Here is a 19,277-nt window from a genome sequence, read left to right as displayed (position 1 = left end):
GTGTGGGAAGGAGAAAAGATTTAAGTCTCCCCAAAATTGTTGGTAACATTCGCTGAGCTTCAGAGCTTCACAGACTCGACTGCTTCGAGATCAAGGGAACAGTAAATATTTCTGAGCCAGGGACACACTTGACTGCCCCAAGGAGACCAGTGTGCTTGCAAGGGAGTGAGAGGGACAGTGACAGAAAATAAGGTCAGAGTCCATCTTGCCACATATTCCTTCCATATTCCATCCATTGATGGATGATACCCACTTCCCAAAGTCTCTTGCATCCATATCTCAGCTTTAATATTAATTCAGGGCCTTACCATCCTTGTTTTGCTTATCAGAGAATGGCTAGTATAACACTGCCTGAACTGTAGGTGCTCTATAAATGTTTGGTGATAATGTATTTGAATTACCTTCTCCAGAATCTGTTGTCTTGGCTGGCTCCTCATCAAACACCTAATGGAATCTGTATCCCTGAATTTAGTTTTCTCTAATATTCTAACTTCTTGTTTGAGACTTTATTGTGATAGGAAATGGAATTACATTCACACACAAACTTGACAGACTAGACTACTTTTTAATTAAAAGCTTAATTGGCACAAAGTTCACTGAAGATACGCTTTACTTTTACACAATCTGATAAATAGAAAAATACATTGATGCACAAAATTATACTTCAATACCAAATCCAAACAAATGATTTCCCAAAAGAATACAGGTTATTTATTTCAATAATTAAAGATAGTTCTTGCATGTGGACTATATCATGTATATGTTTAACCTTGTATTATATTTAAGGCCAGTGGGATATGTAGCTAATTGCTCATTTGGTTCTTGAAAAAGTGAAACATACAAATATTGTCTTCTTTTTAACTACATATAAAATGCTGCCTGAAATGTAGCTGTAAAATTATGATTTGCCTCACTGAAGTCTTACGGCAACTTTAAAAGGCCCTGTTTGTGATTATGATCCTGCCCTTGTAATGTCTGAATCTTCTTCTTACTGGTATAACACAATTCAAATGCACAGGACTCAATGACTTCTTTGGTATTTAAAAGAAGTCTTTATTCCAAGGCTAGAAATATGTAAGATCTTAGTAACCACAGCTAAGTTTTTTAAGGGAGTGGTGGGAGGGAAGTGGCAAAAAAACAGGATATTCAGTAAAAAGCTATTTGAAAATTACCATGTAAAAGTAATTACTTTTCTATCATAGCTGTATTTTTCTGATTATAGTTCTTCCAAGCATTGGCCACCAAAAAATACATTTACTTTTATTCTTTGTTTAAATTACAATGAGTGGTATTTTCTTCCTAAACAGCCACTAAGATCTTTGAAAGTTTTAACCTGATTTCTCTAAACCACTTTTAATAAAAAAGAATTTTCCCCTCTTGACCTTTATAAACACCTTCCATAAGGCACATTTCAAAACTACCTTGAATTTGATATGAAGACACTTAGGCATTGCAGAGGAATCCATGAGCTTGGCAAGACCCAGCAAGTGCAATAAATGCCTGTGATCTCAATAAAAAATACAGGCTATACAAGGCTTCATTTTTTCATATTGAGCTATAGTATAAATGTAACTGCTTAAATACAAACATCTTTTTTCCTACCAAATGGCAAACATTTTATGTAATTAAAAACTAATTCCTCCAATTATACCAATATAAAAAATAAAACAAATTGCAAATATCAATGTCATAAAGCATGATGGTGAGACAAAAGATTAGTACTTCACAAGCTAATTAAAACTACCTCTGAGGATGCCAGACCAACATTATAAATATGAAGAAAAAGAAGCTAAATGTTTACTTCTCACAAATAACTTCAGCATAAGCACCAGCTATGTTCAAATGTGGCCAGCACATAAGCCAAGTATAAATGCACATATCACAGTGAAATAAGGCCATAAAAATCTAATTCCCTGATCCTTCAATCAACCCTTCAGAGTAGTGGGAATATAGCAGGGAGCTAGAAGCCCCACTTCAGTTGTTCATACTATATTAAGATATACCTGACCTCACCCCCAATCCCTTTCCTACCAAGAGTCACATTGAGTGTATAATTGGTCAATTCAGTTTATCCAGAGTCTATAGACATAAACATAATTTATCCTATATTCATTTTAGAGATAATATTTATATAAATACTCAAGGATATTGAACTGATATTTGTGTATATTCTTATTTAACATTCAAGTGGTTTAGATAGCATTTTTACAAAGTCACCTACAGTACAAGTAGAGTTTTTTAATTTGGATTAAAGATTGATTGTTTTATAATTGTATCTAAGATTTTAAGTGTTAGATTCTGGACTGATGTATGTTAAGGCAAGTGATGGTATCTTCAGTCATTCTATTTAATAAATGCACTCTTCTGGGACTACAAAATCCTCAACTCTTGAATGATATACTGCCATGGGCTAAGGTTTTTTAAGGCACTTCTGGCAATGTGAAACATTCTCACAACTCTCAGGCTGAATCTTAAATATTTACAAAGCTGCAGCAAATTAATTATAAACCAGATGCTTTAATTGATAGGTCTAATTGGGACGGTGAGAAGCAGTTTGTACACAACGCCGGTTCATCTCTCTCTGTGCCACATTTCACCCACAGAGATAACAGACCACTTGAGTTACTGTGTAGCTCACTGGGCTCTTCAGCAGCCGCATATCCCCTTCTCCTTTTCTTCATTCAAGTGATCTGTGGAGGTGTGACCATTGGATCGTACCACTCCTTCAGGAATCCAGGATTTGTCTACACACCGTTCCATTCGTTTCATTATCAGGTCCAGGAGCATCTCGATTGCTTGGTTTATGTTTGTCCCATTGGCAGCACTAGTTTCAAAGTAGGGGATTCTGCAAGACAGAGACAACTCAGGTAACAACATGCGGAGAGAAATAATAATTCAACTTCAAAATAAGAGGAGCATAAATACATGAGAAAATAAAAATGCTTTACCACAACAGAGTTCATCAAGAAGCATAAGAAGACAATAAAATAATTAACACTGAATTCCTAACAGAGAAAAACCTCTGGAAATTTTTATTCCCATATCACAGATGACTTTTTAAAAAATGTTTATTTTTGAGAGAGAGAGAGAGAGAGAGAGAGAGAGAGAGCGAGAGCGAGAAGGAGAGGAGCAGAGAGAAGGAGACACAGAATGTGAAGCTGTGTCTGAGCTGTCAGCACAGAGCCTGTCATGGGGCTTGAACCCACAAGCCATGAGATCATGACCATAGCGGAAGGCAGACACTCAACTGACTGAGTCCTCTACGCGCCCCTCCATTTCACAGGTAATTGAACCGAGGCTCAGAAAGATGAAATAATTTCCCCAGCTGCATAAATATACAAAGTAGCATAGCCAAGATTTGAATCCACAGCTGCTTGATTCCAGCATCACCAACTTAACCATTAAGTTCTACTGGTTCCAAACAAATCTACTTTGTATGAGGATTTCCAAAACAAATCCCTTCCACTGCAGGCTGCACATGCACTGACAGGAGAGAAAAATGCAAGCTCCCTGGCTGTGTTTGTCAAAGGCTTTGCCACTTGTTAATTCTAGGCTGTATGCTCTGGCCATAAATTTGAGGACTTTGAGATGACATACATCATCTCAGAGTTTCTCAAGGACATCAGTCTTTTCTTATTGAAGGACCTATGGTATATGTGTAATTTTTAAATAACTCACAAAACATAGTTTCAAAACTATTAAGGCTGCTTTTCACATCATCTTGAAAAATGAGTCTTCTTTCAGGGGCCACCTATTATACACCTGAGTTAGTCTTTGCAACAGGATTAATCAACTGCCAAATTTTTCCTTCTTCTCAATAAAGCCTCCCTCCCTCTCCTCCTCCTCTTTCTCAAACTATTGATTTCATTTCCACCACTTAGTAAAGAATCTGACCAAAAGGTCAGAGGTATAATGACTGAGGTATAATGACTCTGAGGTATAACGACTACAAAAGAAAGTTGTTTGAGCACCTCTGAGGGTATTGCAATTGAGTCTAGTTAAATTTTCCTTACATTTATAGGGACTTTAAAATTCTCCATCAGTATTACTTTTTTATGGAGAATATCTTTGTTTTCCTGTGTTTGCCTAGTATGTTAATAGCACATCAGTGACTCTGATTACAATTTAAGTTCTTCTTTTATTATTTCTTGGCTAGGAGCAGCTTCCACCTGAGAGCTTTTATAGATGCTTTTACAGATCTTTTCACAACTGCTTTGCTTCTCAGGTCACTAAGATGCACACTGTGGGGGAAGGAGGAAACACCTGGGTGGCTCAGTTGGTTAAGCATCGGACAATTCTTCATCTTGGCTCAGGTCATGATCTCACCATCTTGAGATCTGAGATCGAGCCTGCATGGGCTCCTCGCTGGGCATGGAACCTGCTTAAGATTCTCTCTCCCTCTCCTTCTGCCCCTCCCCTCCCCTCTCTCCTTCTACCTCATCTCCCTGACTACCCTCACACATGTGTGTGGAGCCCCTCTCTCTTTATAAAAACAAAACAAAACAAAAAACACCCCAGCACATTAGGGTTACACGTATAGGAATGGAAGGCTATTTCTCCATGTGATTCCTCATGAGGGTGTCTTATTATCTGCACACTTCCTGTAGGAACTGATAGGACTTGGAACTAACTGGACCTCTGTACTTCTCTCTTGCTTCAGGATAGCTCTTGAAAACTGGTTGAGGAACTCTCAAATGAGCATTTATCCATCCATCTGTGAGTACTACAAGACACGGTTGCTCTATTGATTCCACCATGCCCATGTTCATATCCCTTCGTATACTGATTCTATCGTATCTTAATTAGGAAACAGCATGCTGGGCAAATTACATGCTCTTATTGTTTTTAAACCTGCCTGGCTACATCTTTGGTAATTGTCAGTCTTCTTAATTCCATCTTCATCTGTTGCCTTATCCATAAAATGAAGATAATGTGTCTTTCTATCCCGCTCCTCTGGTCATGTGTAATATTTGATGACCAAGTGTGAGGAGTACAACCTTTGTGGGGATTCAACAAGTATTTATTTATTGAGCACTTAATGTTATTGAGGTGAATCACAGGGACAGTGTGTGAGGCTACCATTGTTATAAGAATTGAATTTTAGATTGAGAATTGTCAAAATTTAAATATATTTTCTCATCGTGTTCTTTCTTAACTACACCATGAAGAATCATTTAAGGTTTATAGAACATTTTTCATACTTAAAAGAAGGCTTAATCATTCTATCATCATTCAGAAATACACTGTTTCATGAAAAACTTCATCACTCCCCCTGAATAATCAGCTGAAATTTGAAATGCAAATACACACACACACACACACACACACACACACACACACACACACACACAGAGAGAGAGAGAGAGACAGAAGAGGAAGCAGCAGCAGCAGCAGCAGCAGGAGGAGGAGGAGGAGGAGGAGGAGAGGAAGGAAAAGAAAGAAGGAAAGAAGATTGGTTGAACAGAAGAACATCATAATGCACATCTAATTTTTTGAAATCCCCTCAAAATCCAATGTAAATAGCTTTCAAACTCAAGTCCTGAGCCTCATTGAATCTCTTGACTGAATCTCTATTAAGCTGTTTCTACTTTCCAGTTTTTCCCATCTTGCTCCTGCAAATTGCCTCACAGTTATTTTTGAGGCATAAATGAAAAATCACAATTGAAAATACTTTTAAAAACTATAAAATCTGGGGCACCTGGGTGGCTCAGTTGGTTAAGCATCTGACTTAGACTTAGGTCATGATCTCACAGCTGGTGAGTTCAAGCCCTGCATCGGGCTCTGTGCTGACAGCTCAGAGCCTGGAGCCTGCTTCAGATTCTGCATCTCCCTCACTCTATGCCCCTTCCCTGCTCATGCTCTCTCTCTCTCTCTCTCCCTCTCAAAAATAAATAAAACATTAAGGAAAAAAAAAAACCTTAAAAAAAAAAGAACTATAAAATCTATGCATGGAATTTACAAACATCTTGGACAATGGTTAAGAGCCATAACCTCTGAAGTCAGCCTGCCTGGATTTGAATCCTAGTACAACCTCTTACCAACTATGGAACCCTGACAAGCCATTAAACTCTGTGCCTTATTTGCTCCATCCATAAAACTAAATAATATCAGTAGTGTCTTATAAGGATTAAATGAGTTAACATTTAAAGCATTTGTATCATAATCTGACACACAGGGAATATGTCATTTTTGACACATGTGTCATTGATAACTGTTTCTTATTTATAACACAGAAATAGGTTAGATTATAAACATTTGTGTGTAATTTTGTTTTCTAACACTAAGAACACATCATCCCATAGAAACATTGTCACTGAGTCATGGGACAGTCATAACTCTAAGAGACCTGAGCAACATTATCAACATTAACTTCTCAAACTATCTTACAAACTATTGATTTAATCCATAAAGTAGCTGATCTACAGTACTACCTTAAATTCTAGCACCTGGGACCATGCTATGCTTCCTTCCCTACATCAGGGATGGCTCATCCAGACCCATCACTGCCAAAGTTCTTCATGCCCCAAATCATCTGCCCACTGTGAGTTCTCATCAGATCCCTCAATCCCTCAAGTGATCTTCACCAAATGGAGAGAAATGGACTTTATTTCACTGATTAATACTTAGGTAGAAATGACTGATACTTCTAGCAGAGCTATAAGCTATTGTCCACTACTGTTGCTAACTTAATCAAACACTTAACTGGTAGAACTTCAGGGTATATGAGTTCTTTTACATACAAACTTTTTAAAAAATTAAAAAAAAATTTTTTTTTAAATTTATTTCTAGGAGAGAGAGAGAGACAGCGTGAGCAGGGGAGGGTCAGAGAGAGAGGGAGTCACAGACTGAAACAGGCTCCAGGCTCTGAGCTGGCAGTCAGCACAGAGCCCGACGCGGGGCTCGAACCCACGAACCGCGAGATCATGACCTAAGCGAAATTGAGCGCTTAACCGACAAAGCCACCCAGGCGCCCCTATATACAAACTTTTAAGTCACTCATGGTAATATAGTACATCTTTTAATAAGATGTAGTTTAAATTCTAATTCCAAATTCACTTAAAAACATCTCAGTCAAGTATATTTTCCTGCCATTTGTGAAGCTCCAGGTCATGGGACCAGGAGTGTGGTTAACAACCTTAATCTTCAGACTAATCATTCAGAGTCTTTCTCAGAAGACTCTGGGGCAATGCAGTTTTTGTTTCGACAGGAATGAATGATGGCTAGAATTCACTCCTCTCTGCTTGTTAAGCTGCCAGAAGAGAAGCAAATAAGATCCACAGAGAAGACCCTGAAATAAGACTTTATTTCCATAATATAATGATGCTCCAGAGACAGAAATGTGCCTTTGTGTTCACATTTGAAAACTGGACTGCCTAGCTTGTCCTAAGGGCATAGGAGTCTAGTGGATGGAGTTCTACTATTTTTATGTCCATATCTTCTTGATGTTCACTTTTAGAAGGCATTAAGGCTACATTATTTGAACACTTCTCCATATCCGTAAAGAGGATAACTGGTTCTTGGGGTCAGGGTAAGGAGGAATTGAGATAATACATGTAAAGGGCTTACTTAGCACAAACCTAGCATCCAACAAAGTGCTCAATAAATGTTAATATAATGAGTTTTTTCTTCTCTAAAAATATATTTTTTTATTTTATATTCTGTTTTTCCGAAAACTTACTAGGCAAAAATTTAATAAAATTAGCTTAAATTCAGGAGGATCAATTGTCCCACCTTTAACCATAGAGAGAGTGATACTGTCCCTTCTCTCCACATGGTGGTGCTAATGTAGCATTACTAGAGGCAGTATCACCAAACTTTTGAAAAAATACTGTGCAGCTACCTATGATATTAATCCAGAAATGACCACTCAATAGTCATTTGGAATGCATGCAGAACACCAATTTTGGTATATTTTTAAAAAAGAAATAGATTAATCACAAATTTTAAAACTAATAACATGAGCAAAATGGCCAACTACTTCAAATCAATGAGGAAGGATATTATTATCATTTACAGTTTTCATCAGCATATCTAGATCCTGCTCATACCATAGGTATGATCCACATCAGGCTGGTTTCTTTTCTACTATTTATTTCCACAAAACTTGAAGATTTGTGGAATCTAGATTCCACAATCTAGATTCCTGTTAGAGGAATGAAAGCAAGCATATCTGAGGATTCTCTCAAATGGTTCTAGTTATTGGACTCTAGTGTGGATCCAGATATTATGGAGAAATTTTTTTACTAAATTACACAATGAGTCTCACTACTTTCAATAGTCTGTTGAAAGCTAAATGAAGAGCCATTTATAAGAAAGGGCTGGTTTCTGGGCTGTTTCAAACTAGGAGATTGTGCCAAATAAAATCTAGATCCTGTAACTGAGTTGTGTGGGGTTCTGAAAATCAATCTTGTATGTTTAGTTTCAGCTTATGTGGTTTTATTTATTTATTTATTTTTAATATTTTTATTTATTTCTAGGAGAGAGAGACAGCGTGAGCAGGGGAGGGCCAGAGAGAGAGAGGGAGATACAGACTTTGAAACAGGCTCCAGGCTCTGAGCTGGCAGTCAGCACAGAGCCTGACGCGGGGCTCGAACCCACGAAGCGCGAGATCATGACCCAAGCGAAAGTCGACCCAAGCGAAAGTCGGACGCTTAACCGACTAAGCCACCCAGGCACCCCCAGCTTATGTGGTTTTAAAATATGCCCAATAATACATCATTATTTCTTGAATAAAGGAAGGATGTCATGAAGTATGCAAAGAATCACATTATTCAAGATCAAACTGTTCATACCACATTTCATCTAGTTCAGTCTACATATGACACTAAGTATGCCCTTAAGCTAAGCCACTTGAAACTCAGAAATAGCCTGTACTCATTAATGCTGTAAATAAATGTTTTTTTTTTTTAACTGCCTGAGCCACCCAGGTGCCCTGTTTTATTTATTTCTAAGAGAGAGAGAGTGTGAGCAGGGGAGGGTCACAGAGAGAGGGAGATACAGAATCTGAAGCAGGCTCCAGGCTCTGAGCTGGCTGTAGGCACAGAGCCTGACAGGGGGCTCGAACCCACGAACTGTGAGATCGTGACCTGAGCCGAAGTTGGACGCTCAACTGACTGAGCCACCCAGGCGCCCCGTGTAAATAAATGTTTTTAACATACCCTTTAATCCAGAAACTCCAGGGCACTTTCCTCTCTTACTGAGCATACAGCCCATGGCCTCCAGGGGGGAAAAAGTGGTTTTATATTTCCTGCCTTTAAGAAAGTAGATCTTAAAAGTTCTCATCAGATGAAAAAAAATTGTAACTATATGTGGTAATGGATGTTAACTTACTGTGATCATTTTGCAATATATGCATGTATCAAATCATCCTGTTGTATGCCTAAAGCTAATACAATGTTATATGTCAATTATTTCTCAATTTTAAAAAATTTGCTGCTCATTCCTGTGTACAGCACATGAAATATGTATATTCAATTATCACTCCTTCATTGTAGTCACAAATTTTTCTATTTCCTTCAGCTGTGAATCAAGAACAAAAGGCTTATAAGGACCACCAATTATCCTGTATGAAAAAATAAGAGTGTGGGAAGGCATTTAGATGCAGCCATTTTTACTTAAAAAGACCTTGCCTGCCCACTTCTGGCAGGCACTCAGTACCAACCCCAGTGTTCCTTCCCAGCTGATTTAATCAACTGTGGAAGAAAAAAAATCCTCTCTTAAACATGGATTTTCCAGTGATGCGTCATTGAGCACATTTCCCTCATCCATCCATGGCACAGTAGACAACTGCTTCACATTTTGTGCATAATGGTTTATCCAACTTATACTGTCAAGGAAAATATCCACCAGCATGCACATCAGATAGTAACTTGACGTCTACACCAGTGGTTCTCAAAGTGCTGGACTCAACCACCTGCAGTAGCGGCATCTGGGAATCAGAAACATAAACTTTTGTGTTCCACCCCAGATCTACTGAATCAGAAACTCCTTGTTAGATTAGTCAGTTAAGCATCCAACTTCGGCTCAGGTCATGATCTCATGGTTCCCAAGTTCAAGCCCAGCATTGGTCTATCAGTGCAGAGCCCACTTTAGATCCTCTGTTCCCTCCTCTCTGTCCCTCCCCAACTCATGTGTTTGCATGTGTACACATGCTCCTCTCTCTCTCTCTCTCTCTTCCTCTCTCAAAAATAAATAAACATTAAAAAATAAAATAAAGAAACTCCTTGGGACCCATACTACACTAAGGCTTGAAATCCAAAAGTATCACCTCAAAGAGGAATGTTGCCAATACTGGATTCTGCTTTCTCTTCTAACACATTTGACTTCGTAGCTATTTTTTAAAGTGTTTCAGCAACTATGTAGACTGTAATTGTTTTGACTGGCAGCAGTACAAGTTTGAACAAATCTGTTTTGCTCTTTTCTCTGACTTCATTGACAATATTATTCAATGTAACATACTAGAAGTATTATATTGCATTTGTTCTAGACAAACCTAAATGTTCCAGGGAATTACAGGTAAATGGATTCTTAGTCTACTAAAAATAAAATTTCTGATATTCTACATCATGCATTCAATTCACCCTTTCCATTTTTGGCTGCCACATGAAATTCTTATTCGCAGATTTATTGTCCTTGCAGACACAGATTTATGTTCCATATTTGTACTGTAACACGTTCTTTATTAGGTCTGCAAAACTTTTCTTAAACAAAGTCTTTCTCCAAAAGCATGTATATTTAAAAGAACCATTTGTGAATGAAGGATTGATTTTCAAGAACCAGGGAGAAAAGGCAGCACAATAGTAACAAAAAATGCAAATTTATCAAACATTCAAATGATATGAAGATGTGCCATAAACTCTATTTTACAACTATTAGCAGAGATAAACTGACCAACATAGCCCTTTAGTACATGTACAACCAATGAAAATGCTAATGATTAAAAACGAAAACATTCTGTGAAAACAATCATTAAACTTAGACATCAAATTTATAAAATGCATGTGCACTAAATAGTTTCATTATAGCTTCTCCTGAAATTGCCAAACAGCCTACAGAACTATATTTTATGCTTCCTAATTCCTAAAGAAAGTTTGTCTCCATCCCTTTCCATTCTTCTCCAATAGATTCCATCATTTTATCTGCTAATCCCTTCTCTCCATTTTAACTTAATTCAGAAACTTTAGATTGAGCCCCTCTTATGAAGTTCCCCAGAGCTTGTGAGCTGGGCACAGACGAAAGACAATTCCTGTCTCCCTAGATTCCCCCTACAGACAGAAGGCAATGTTGGGCTCTTTGATACCAGGCAAGATGTGGAATCCTGAGACCCAGAACAGAGGAAACAAACAAAAGGCTGAAGAAGCCCAGAGGGGGAAGAAGTCAATCCTGGCTCCCTTCCAAGTACTTGAGAACATACTTGTTGGATCTAGCTAGCTCTCCTAGATGCCCTATCTCGTTTGGCCTCATTCACATACTTCTCAAAATCATGGTCTAGGTCCACGGTTTCCATTGCTTCATCGCTCACTTCCTCCTCACCCACTTGCAACATAGCTCCCAGGTCCCAGTTTCGACACTTCAGTATTCTCGTGGTATCTGGCCTGCCCTCTTTCCTTTCCTTTCCTTTGCACTACATTACACGAGTGCCTCTCAAGAATAGATGAGCGTATTTAGAATTGCCTGTGGGGCTTTGCCAGCCTCCACCTCAGAATCACTACTCCAGATCAATGTGGCAGAAGCTCAGAGGTGAGGCCCAGATTTGAGTATTTGTTAAAACCTCCAGAGGTACTTTTAACATGAAATGATGTGTAGAGCCTTTAAAAGACATCAATACCCAGGCCCCCGCCTGTGGCGGTTTTTTAACAGGTCAACTTGGTAGGCTGAACATTTCCCAGAATTTCCTTTCCGGTTAGGGTAGATCACAGGAGGGATTTGGGGGAGATTAGGGGGCGGAAGTGAAGCAGCAGCTACTCTATAGCTCTCATACATTCTTGCTCACCTGCTGGCTCATCTCATTGGCATAAACCAGCAAACACACCTGTACCTGCTCCACCTTCCCTAAGATCCTCTCAGTTTCTCCAGCTCCTGGGCCAGGTGGGTGTGCCTGGTCCTGTGACAAAGGTCCCTGGCTTCTCTAGGCGTCCCACACTATTCAGGTCAGAGGCAACAAATATTGACACGGTTTCAGTCTCTCATTATGGGTCCCAGCTGGTGTTTGCTGGTGTTCTCTCTCGTCATCTTAGACCCCCCTTCCCTTCCTGACTGCCTGTCCTGTGGACTTCACGCTTCAGCATCAGAAGCAACACTTTACAGAAAGTGCTTAACCAGCTCCCACAGATCCCTGTAACAAAGCTTTTTAGATATAATTTTCTTCGATTGAATCTTGCCTAATAAACCACTCCAGACCAATTATGTCGGAAGCTCAGAGAGGAGGCCCAGACATAAGCATTTGTTAAAAGCTCCTCAGAATTTTTTTTTAGAACATTTATTTATTTTGAGAGAGAAAGAGCATGCACACTGAAGGAGGAGGGGAAGGGCAGAGAAAGAGAATCTCAATCAGCCTTTGCACCAGCAGTGCAGAGCCCAATGGAGGGACTGAACTCACAAACCTGTGAGATCATGACCTGAGCCAAAACCAAGACTTGGACACTTAACTGAGCCAACCCAGGTGCCTGACTCCTCAGTTGCTTCGAACACAGTTAAGCACCATCTATCCTACAGTGAAAACCTCTACATTCTATTTCAAATCTGTGCCAGGGTAAGCCAGTATAGTTGATGAGAATACACACACTCCTCAGCCTCACCCTGCCTTGTCCCACCCCTAGAATTGAGAAAGATTTCAAATCTTGCTCTGCCCCACCCTGTTTTCTCTGATTTACTCCCTTTTCTCTTTTCCACAAATATAGTCCTTACATGTCTAACAGATCACCACAATCTCCTTGTCTTTCCTCCCTCCATTTCACCCTACCCATCCCTCACCCCAGACTGATGTAGACAAGTACTTATCACATCCCTCCATGTTCAAAGGCTTTCAGCAACTTCCTGTCCCCCAGGAGATCAAGTCTACTCTCCTTATCTGGTATTCAAAATTGTCCAGACTCTGGCTTCTTCCCACTTGGCCAACCTATCCTTCTACTCCCTTCCCAAGGTGAACCCTATCCTCCAGTGTTTTCTCGTCCTCCATCAGCCCAAGGATGAACAAAGCAGTTGTCACAAGATAAAAGGAGTAAGGGCCTCCTATGGCCTCCTTGGATTCTGCTTAACAACCAGGGCCAGTAGTTGGGTAACATCCCCTGCACACCATACCACCCCTCTCTCCACTTCCCTGCTTCCTTCTCAACTCCACTTGTTGCCTCCCACTTACATTAAGCGTAACTAATGCATACACATTAGAGGTAGAAAGGAAGTAAGGCACAAATTGCTTTGTAGAGGTGCTCTGACATTTTTTAATAAGCAGGGGCTATCCCTTCCTTTCATGCCCAATTAATGCTGCTGCTACTGTACTGTGATCCTATTCAGGAGCTCAAGGAGAAGACAGTATTTAGATGATTCTCTGCCACAAAACCACAACCTAAACCAAGGCCCTCACACTCCTCTCTGAGCATAGAAATTTCAAACCAATAGGCCTTCTTGTATGCTGGGGCTGTCTATAGCAGTTCATGAACTGGCTTTGAAATTTTTTTGCTGAATAGAGAGAATTTTCTCATCCCATGCATCTCCTATTTGCATCTTGGGAAAGCAGCCTTCTAGAATTAGGCCATTTGCACTCAAATGTGTCTTTCTTCAAACACCATGAGATTGAGAAAATGGTACTGAAACAGTAAATTAAAGCCCTCCCCCGGTGTTTTTCCTAGGGCCCTAGGGTCCTTACTATCACATAATATTAATATGCAAAGTAGGTATTTATACCTCCCCAGGCTTACATCTGAGTGTGTTAATTTTTTGCTTTTATATTTTCTATTACCCATTCATGTGCTAATGTTTGAATTGGAAATGCGTTCTCTGGATTTCTTCACAAAAATACTCACCCGTATTTCTCTGCAAGTCCTCTTGCTTCCTCCTCTTTTACTACTCTCTGGTCTTCCAGATCACTCTTATTTCCACATAACACTATATCTGGGTTTTCACAATATGCATGCATTTGTAGCTGGCCTAGAAGAAAAATGATTATAGGTAAATAATAGAAGTGTATGGCCAACGGAAAATGTATTCAAAAGTGCTTCGAAACTGTAAACGGATAGAGAGACATAAGGAATGATATAATGCTTTCAAAAGCATCAATAATCTAACTGACAAAACTGAATGGATGGGACAGAGATGTAAAACTTACCCTTAAGCTCATACCCCACCTTACTTACATATCAGAGAGGAGTGGGATAATTTGCTAACCCTCCAAAAGAACATATGTGCACGTGGTGGCCACGGGCACACATGTGGCTATCTTTCTATTGAAGGCCATTTGAAAAATACTTGGAGAACTTTTAGTACTTATTGCTAATCTGAAAGCTTGGTTTTTCATGTGGTTTCTTTCCATGCAACAACATTTTCAGAAGAATGGTCTTTATACAAAAACTAGCTTGTTTCTCTCTGGAATGTTTTTCACATTTTTCTATTATCCTAAGGCAGAATCAATTCAATTAAAATAAACAAGATATTTTTTATTAAGATTAAGGGAGGGAAAATTTGGAATAAATAGTTAATGATCCTGTCACCAGAACCAGGAGGAAGCAGGAGAGCATAACTCTTTTTCCATAGCTTTTATTTCTTTTCACCTGAAAACCTGTAAATAGGCATAATTTTAAAAGGCAATTAAAAAAACAAAATTTAATCTCCCAAAGCAGTAAAATAAAGTCTTATTTCTTATTCATCACACCCTATAATACAATTAAAGCAGCCCAAACTTTCACATTAAGACATGCCTCAAAGTTGGTATGGCCTAATTTATTTTTTATCATGGTTAACCAGAAAAGTGTTGACATTTTAGTTCCTCATTACAAAGTCATGTTCATTATATCTTATCAAGAGAAAATCTAGTCTGCAAGCATTCACTGATCATTAACATATGCCAGATACTTGGTGCGGAATTTCAGGGCCCTGATCTTTGCCCTCAAGGAACAACCAGGCAACAAGGCCTATACAGGCAAAACCAAACTGTGTATGTTTCCAATAACTTCCATGCCCTTTCTTTCCTCCAGGCTGGTACACATTCTGTCCCCATGTGCTTGAATACCCAGCCACAACCTTCCTTCCAGGAATCCTGACCGTTCTTTTAAGACTTTCCTCTCAGTTACCTCTACTATGAAACCCTTCTGGTCTCCAGAGAAGCTCTGTGTTCTATTAACCCCATATATGTCCAGTGTCATGATTATGAGCATGAACTCAGAACAGACCGTGTCTAAGGCTGATTCCTGGCTCTGCCATTTACTAGCTGTGTGACCTTGACCAAGTTGTTTCCCCATCTGTAAATGGTAACGATGATGGTACTTACTTCATAGGGTTAAGGTGTGGATTAAACGAGTTAATTCAGTGATTCTCTAAGTGAGGCCCATGGACCAGCAGTCTTACCACTACTAGGAACTTGCTATAAATGCAAATTCTCCGGTCACACCTGAGACCTACTGAATCAGGAATTCTGGATCTGGGGCCCAGAATCCATGCTTTGATAAGCCCCCTGGGTGATCCAGATGCACATTTGAGAACCGCTAGGTTCATCTGTTAAAGCAAGTAGAAGTGCTATGTGAGTATTACCAGTAATGATGTTTAACACTGTTTATTTTGGAGACTCTGTTAAGTATGATTATTGGTGATTTTTCTTTTTATTTCTTCCTTCCCATTTTTTCTACAAAGACTGACTTATTTATATAAAAAGTAAAGTTACCAAATCTTTTAAAAATCTCACTAGAGAAAAAGGCATATACATAAAAACCTACAACTTGAGGTAGTTTATGCTAAAAATTCTCAAAGTAGTACAAGATATAATAGCCATTAGGAAGGGAAAGTTTGATCCAACTACAGTTATCACAGAAATTTTCATGGAGGCCGTAACTTTCCAGGTTTTAAAGAATAAGTAGAACTCCAGCCAATTTGAAAAAGGGAGGTGGGGGGAGTAGGTAAAAGGGGATTTTCAGACAGGTGGAATAATAGGAATAAAAATATTGAGGCAAAAACATGTACAATATAGATCTGTTGGGCTCTTATACCATTTACGTGAGGCTACAAAAGAAAGGTTTAGTAAATAAATTTACGCAACTTTAAACTTTCTTTACAAAATAGGCTGTCACTAGATGAGGAATGACTATGGGCATGACTTGCCCATCCTCTGAGGTCCAGGAAGACAGATGAGTGAATATAATACTGCCTGAATCCTTTCAGATTTCAGATTTAGGCTCAGAGGACTCAGCTCTCTGTTCAGCCTCCTGAATGCAGCAGGGTTCACCTCTGCATGTATCCCCTTCCCAACAGGGCATGGGGAGATTAGGAGTCAAGAGAAAAGGAACGGCCAGTGCAGATATGGAGAAGCAAATGGAGGGTGCAGACCTGCTCTCCTCTCCCCAGGCCAATCAAAGCCCAGTAATCAGCTGTTTAATGCAACAGTACCTCTGTTCTGATATGTATCCCCCGCAAAAAAGAAGAAATGAATGATATGTATAATATTCAAAATGCTAACAGGCAGAGAAAAAATAAAATGTATAGATAATAAATTTTAATTCCTAATTAAGATTTGATATTATTACCTCTGACCCTGAACATTATAACTGTTGTGTTGTTGTTGTTGTTTTTTTAAGCTGGGTTGGGGGGAGAATACTTTCCATTGAAGATATGAAATCCTCAAAATGTATATGTTTTCTTTACCTGTGTATAAGAATTCTTTTACACTATAAGGAAAACAAAGTAACATGCATATGTCACACATAATTTCACATAACTTTGTTGTTTATCTAATTAGTCCAGATAGACAAAATTTATCTGTCTCAGAGTTTCCATTTGTATCTGTGAAGGGTTGGTTGATCTCTCAAGGTGGCATGATCATCTCTCAATGCAAAGATTCTATGAGCACATCTCTAATAAAAATCTTATTAAGTGTTTGACTTAAGAAAGCCCCAGAATTTTGTTTTTAATATTTATTTTTGAGAGAGAGAGAGGGAGACAGAGCACAAGTGGGGGAGGGGCAGAGAGAGAGGGAGACACAAAATCTGAAGCAAGGTCCAGACTCTGGACTGTCAGCACAGAGCCTGAAGAGAGCTCAAACCCACCAACTGTGAGATCATGACCTGAGCTGAAGTCGGATGCTCAACCAACTAAGCCACCCAGGCACCCCCAGAATTTATTCTAATGTTGCCAAGAAGAGGATGATGAGCAAGGTCTGAAGATAAAGGACTAAAAATAGCTACCATCATTCAGCTGTAAGAGAAATAATGAGGTATGCAACACAGGCATTAACAAAGTCAAGTCCAGTTAGCATAACTAAAGTTGGCAAACCTATACTTAAAAATATTAAACAGCTCTTCAACTGGTCATGATAAATTTAGTTGAGCAAGTGCATGAAAGACTACTGAACCTGTAGCACGTGGGTGGCTCAGTTGGTTAAGTGTTTGACTTTGGCTCAGGTCATGATCTCTTGCGGTTCATGGGTTCAAGCCCTGCATCAGGTTCTGTGCTGACAGCTCAGAGCTTGGAGCCTGCTTCAGCTTCTGTGTCTCCCTCTCTCTGCCCCTCCCCTGTTCTCTCTCTCTCTCTCAAAAATAAACATTAAAAACAAAAGCCTATTGAACTGAAAGCCAAAATTACATGTCCTCAGTGAAGTCAACTACTCTTTAAGGCCCAGAGTCCTCATCCTAAAGACACACCACCTGCCTGAATCTTCTCCCACAGAGCTTGTAAGGATCAGATAAAAAGTGTAGGGAAATGCTTTCAAATTCACAATGCACTGCATAAATTACTTATTTAAAAACCTGTTTTTAAAAATAAGGTTTTCTACTATCAAAATCACAGCCAATGATCCTTTTATAATACCAAAACACCAAGTTATTTTTAAATGGTAGGTATTCTTAAGTAAGCATTTTTATTTTAAAGATTTAGATGTCAAGAATTTAACATCACAGCCTTCCTCAACAGATTTCTCTAGTCTCGGTTTACACTAATACAACCAACAGATTAAAATGTACATTTGCAAACTGTTATTTGATCAAATAGCAGGATTTTAGGTGGCTACTAACCAATCATTTAAGATTTTAGGATCTCTGCAAACAGCCAAGATGAAGGTTTGAAGGAGAGAGAGAAAGTGTAATGCTAGTGACCAATTTTGCCAATGTAATTCTAAAGTCTTCCATGATGGGATCCTCCTGCCAAATGATCTGTCCCTAAAAGCAGAAAAGGGACCTCTGAGTACAGAAGAGACATGGAGCCAGGGGTATGATCTTCAAAGCCTTCAGAAAATATTTATGTCTATGTAATATATGTATTAAGCCCTCGGATGATACAAATCCTCATAGCCTATGATAGGCAAGCAGACACTTAGAGATTTAACTTCTCTGGGCTTCTGTTTCCTTATCTATAAAATGGGGATAAAAGTACCCTCTGTGGAAAAGTCAAAATGATTACATGGAAAGTACTGCCATGTGCCTATAGGATAAGAGGTACTCAGCAAAGAGATGCCTGGGTAGTTCAGTCAGTTAAGCCTCTGACTTAATTTCAGCTAGGTCATAATCTCACAGTTTGTGGATTTAAACACCCCCCCACCCGGCCCCTCAGACTCCATGTTGACATCACAGAAGCTGCTTGGGATTCTCTCTCTCTCTCTGCCTCTCCCCTGCTCGCTCAGGCTCTCAAAATAAACATTTAAAAAGAACACTTAGTAGGGCTGGTGTGTGCAGGGGGCGTGTGTCTGGGGGTGTGGGATGTTCCTGCCATCCCAAGAACTGAGTCCCTGACTGCAGCAGCCACCAGCTCTGTTCCATCTCCTTCCCAAGGCTGCCAGGTGCAAACTCCAGATGGGGGACCTCCGGCTACAGCCCAGGGGTCACTGGCTCAGTGGCTGTGTGCCTGGGATTAGGGGCAGGCGGAGGCAAGCAGGATCCTGTCCCGAGCCCCCTGCCTGCGGGGGTTTTGATCTGCCACCCCTCCCCGTGCTGGAGATCCCCTCCCTGCCCACCATCCCCATTCCCAGGGCTCAGAGGATACCCAGCCTCCCGACCACAGCCCTTGCCATGCACCCTTGCCAGGGAGCCCCTTCCTGCCTCCCTTGAGGTGAGTGACTTCCTGTTTGCCAGCAGAGGAAGCGGCTC

General features: G+C 39.7%; 1 protein-coding gene across 5 annotated transcripts in view; it reads right to left on the bottom strand.

The window, feature by feature from the left end:
* Positions 1–545: 545 nt before the first annotated feature.
* RAB27A (RAB27A, member RAS oncogene family) overlaps positions 546–19,277 on the bottom strand; it is a 79,861-nt gene continuing 61,129 nt past the window's right edge. For all 5 annotated transcript variants that reach the window (XM_077748330.1, XM_077748339.1, XM_077748321.1 and 2 more), the window contains 2 exons: positions 14,022–14,145; positions 546–2,845 (listed from right to left, as the gene is read on the bottom strand). In XM_077748330.1, the coding sequence (XP_077604456.1) occupies positions 2,647–2,845; positions 14,022–14,145 (323 nt within the window). In that variant the 3' untranslated portion in view covers positions 546–2,646. The remainder of the gene's footprint in view (positions 2,846–14,021; positions 14,146–19,277) is intronic.

The sequence above is a fragment of the Crocuta crocuta genome, unplaced genomic scaffold, assembly GCF_008692635.1.
Source record: "Crocuta crocuta isolate KB4526 unplaced genomic scaffold, BGI_CrCroc_1.0 scaffold130, whole genome shotgun sequence".
NCBI classification, from domain to species: domain Eukaryota; kingdom Metazoa; phylum Chordata; class Mammalia; order Carnivora; family Hyaenidae; genus Crocuta; species Crocuta crocuta.
Note: the sequence above shows the minus strand (reverse complement) of the source record. Positions and strands in the feature narration are given on the sequence as shown.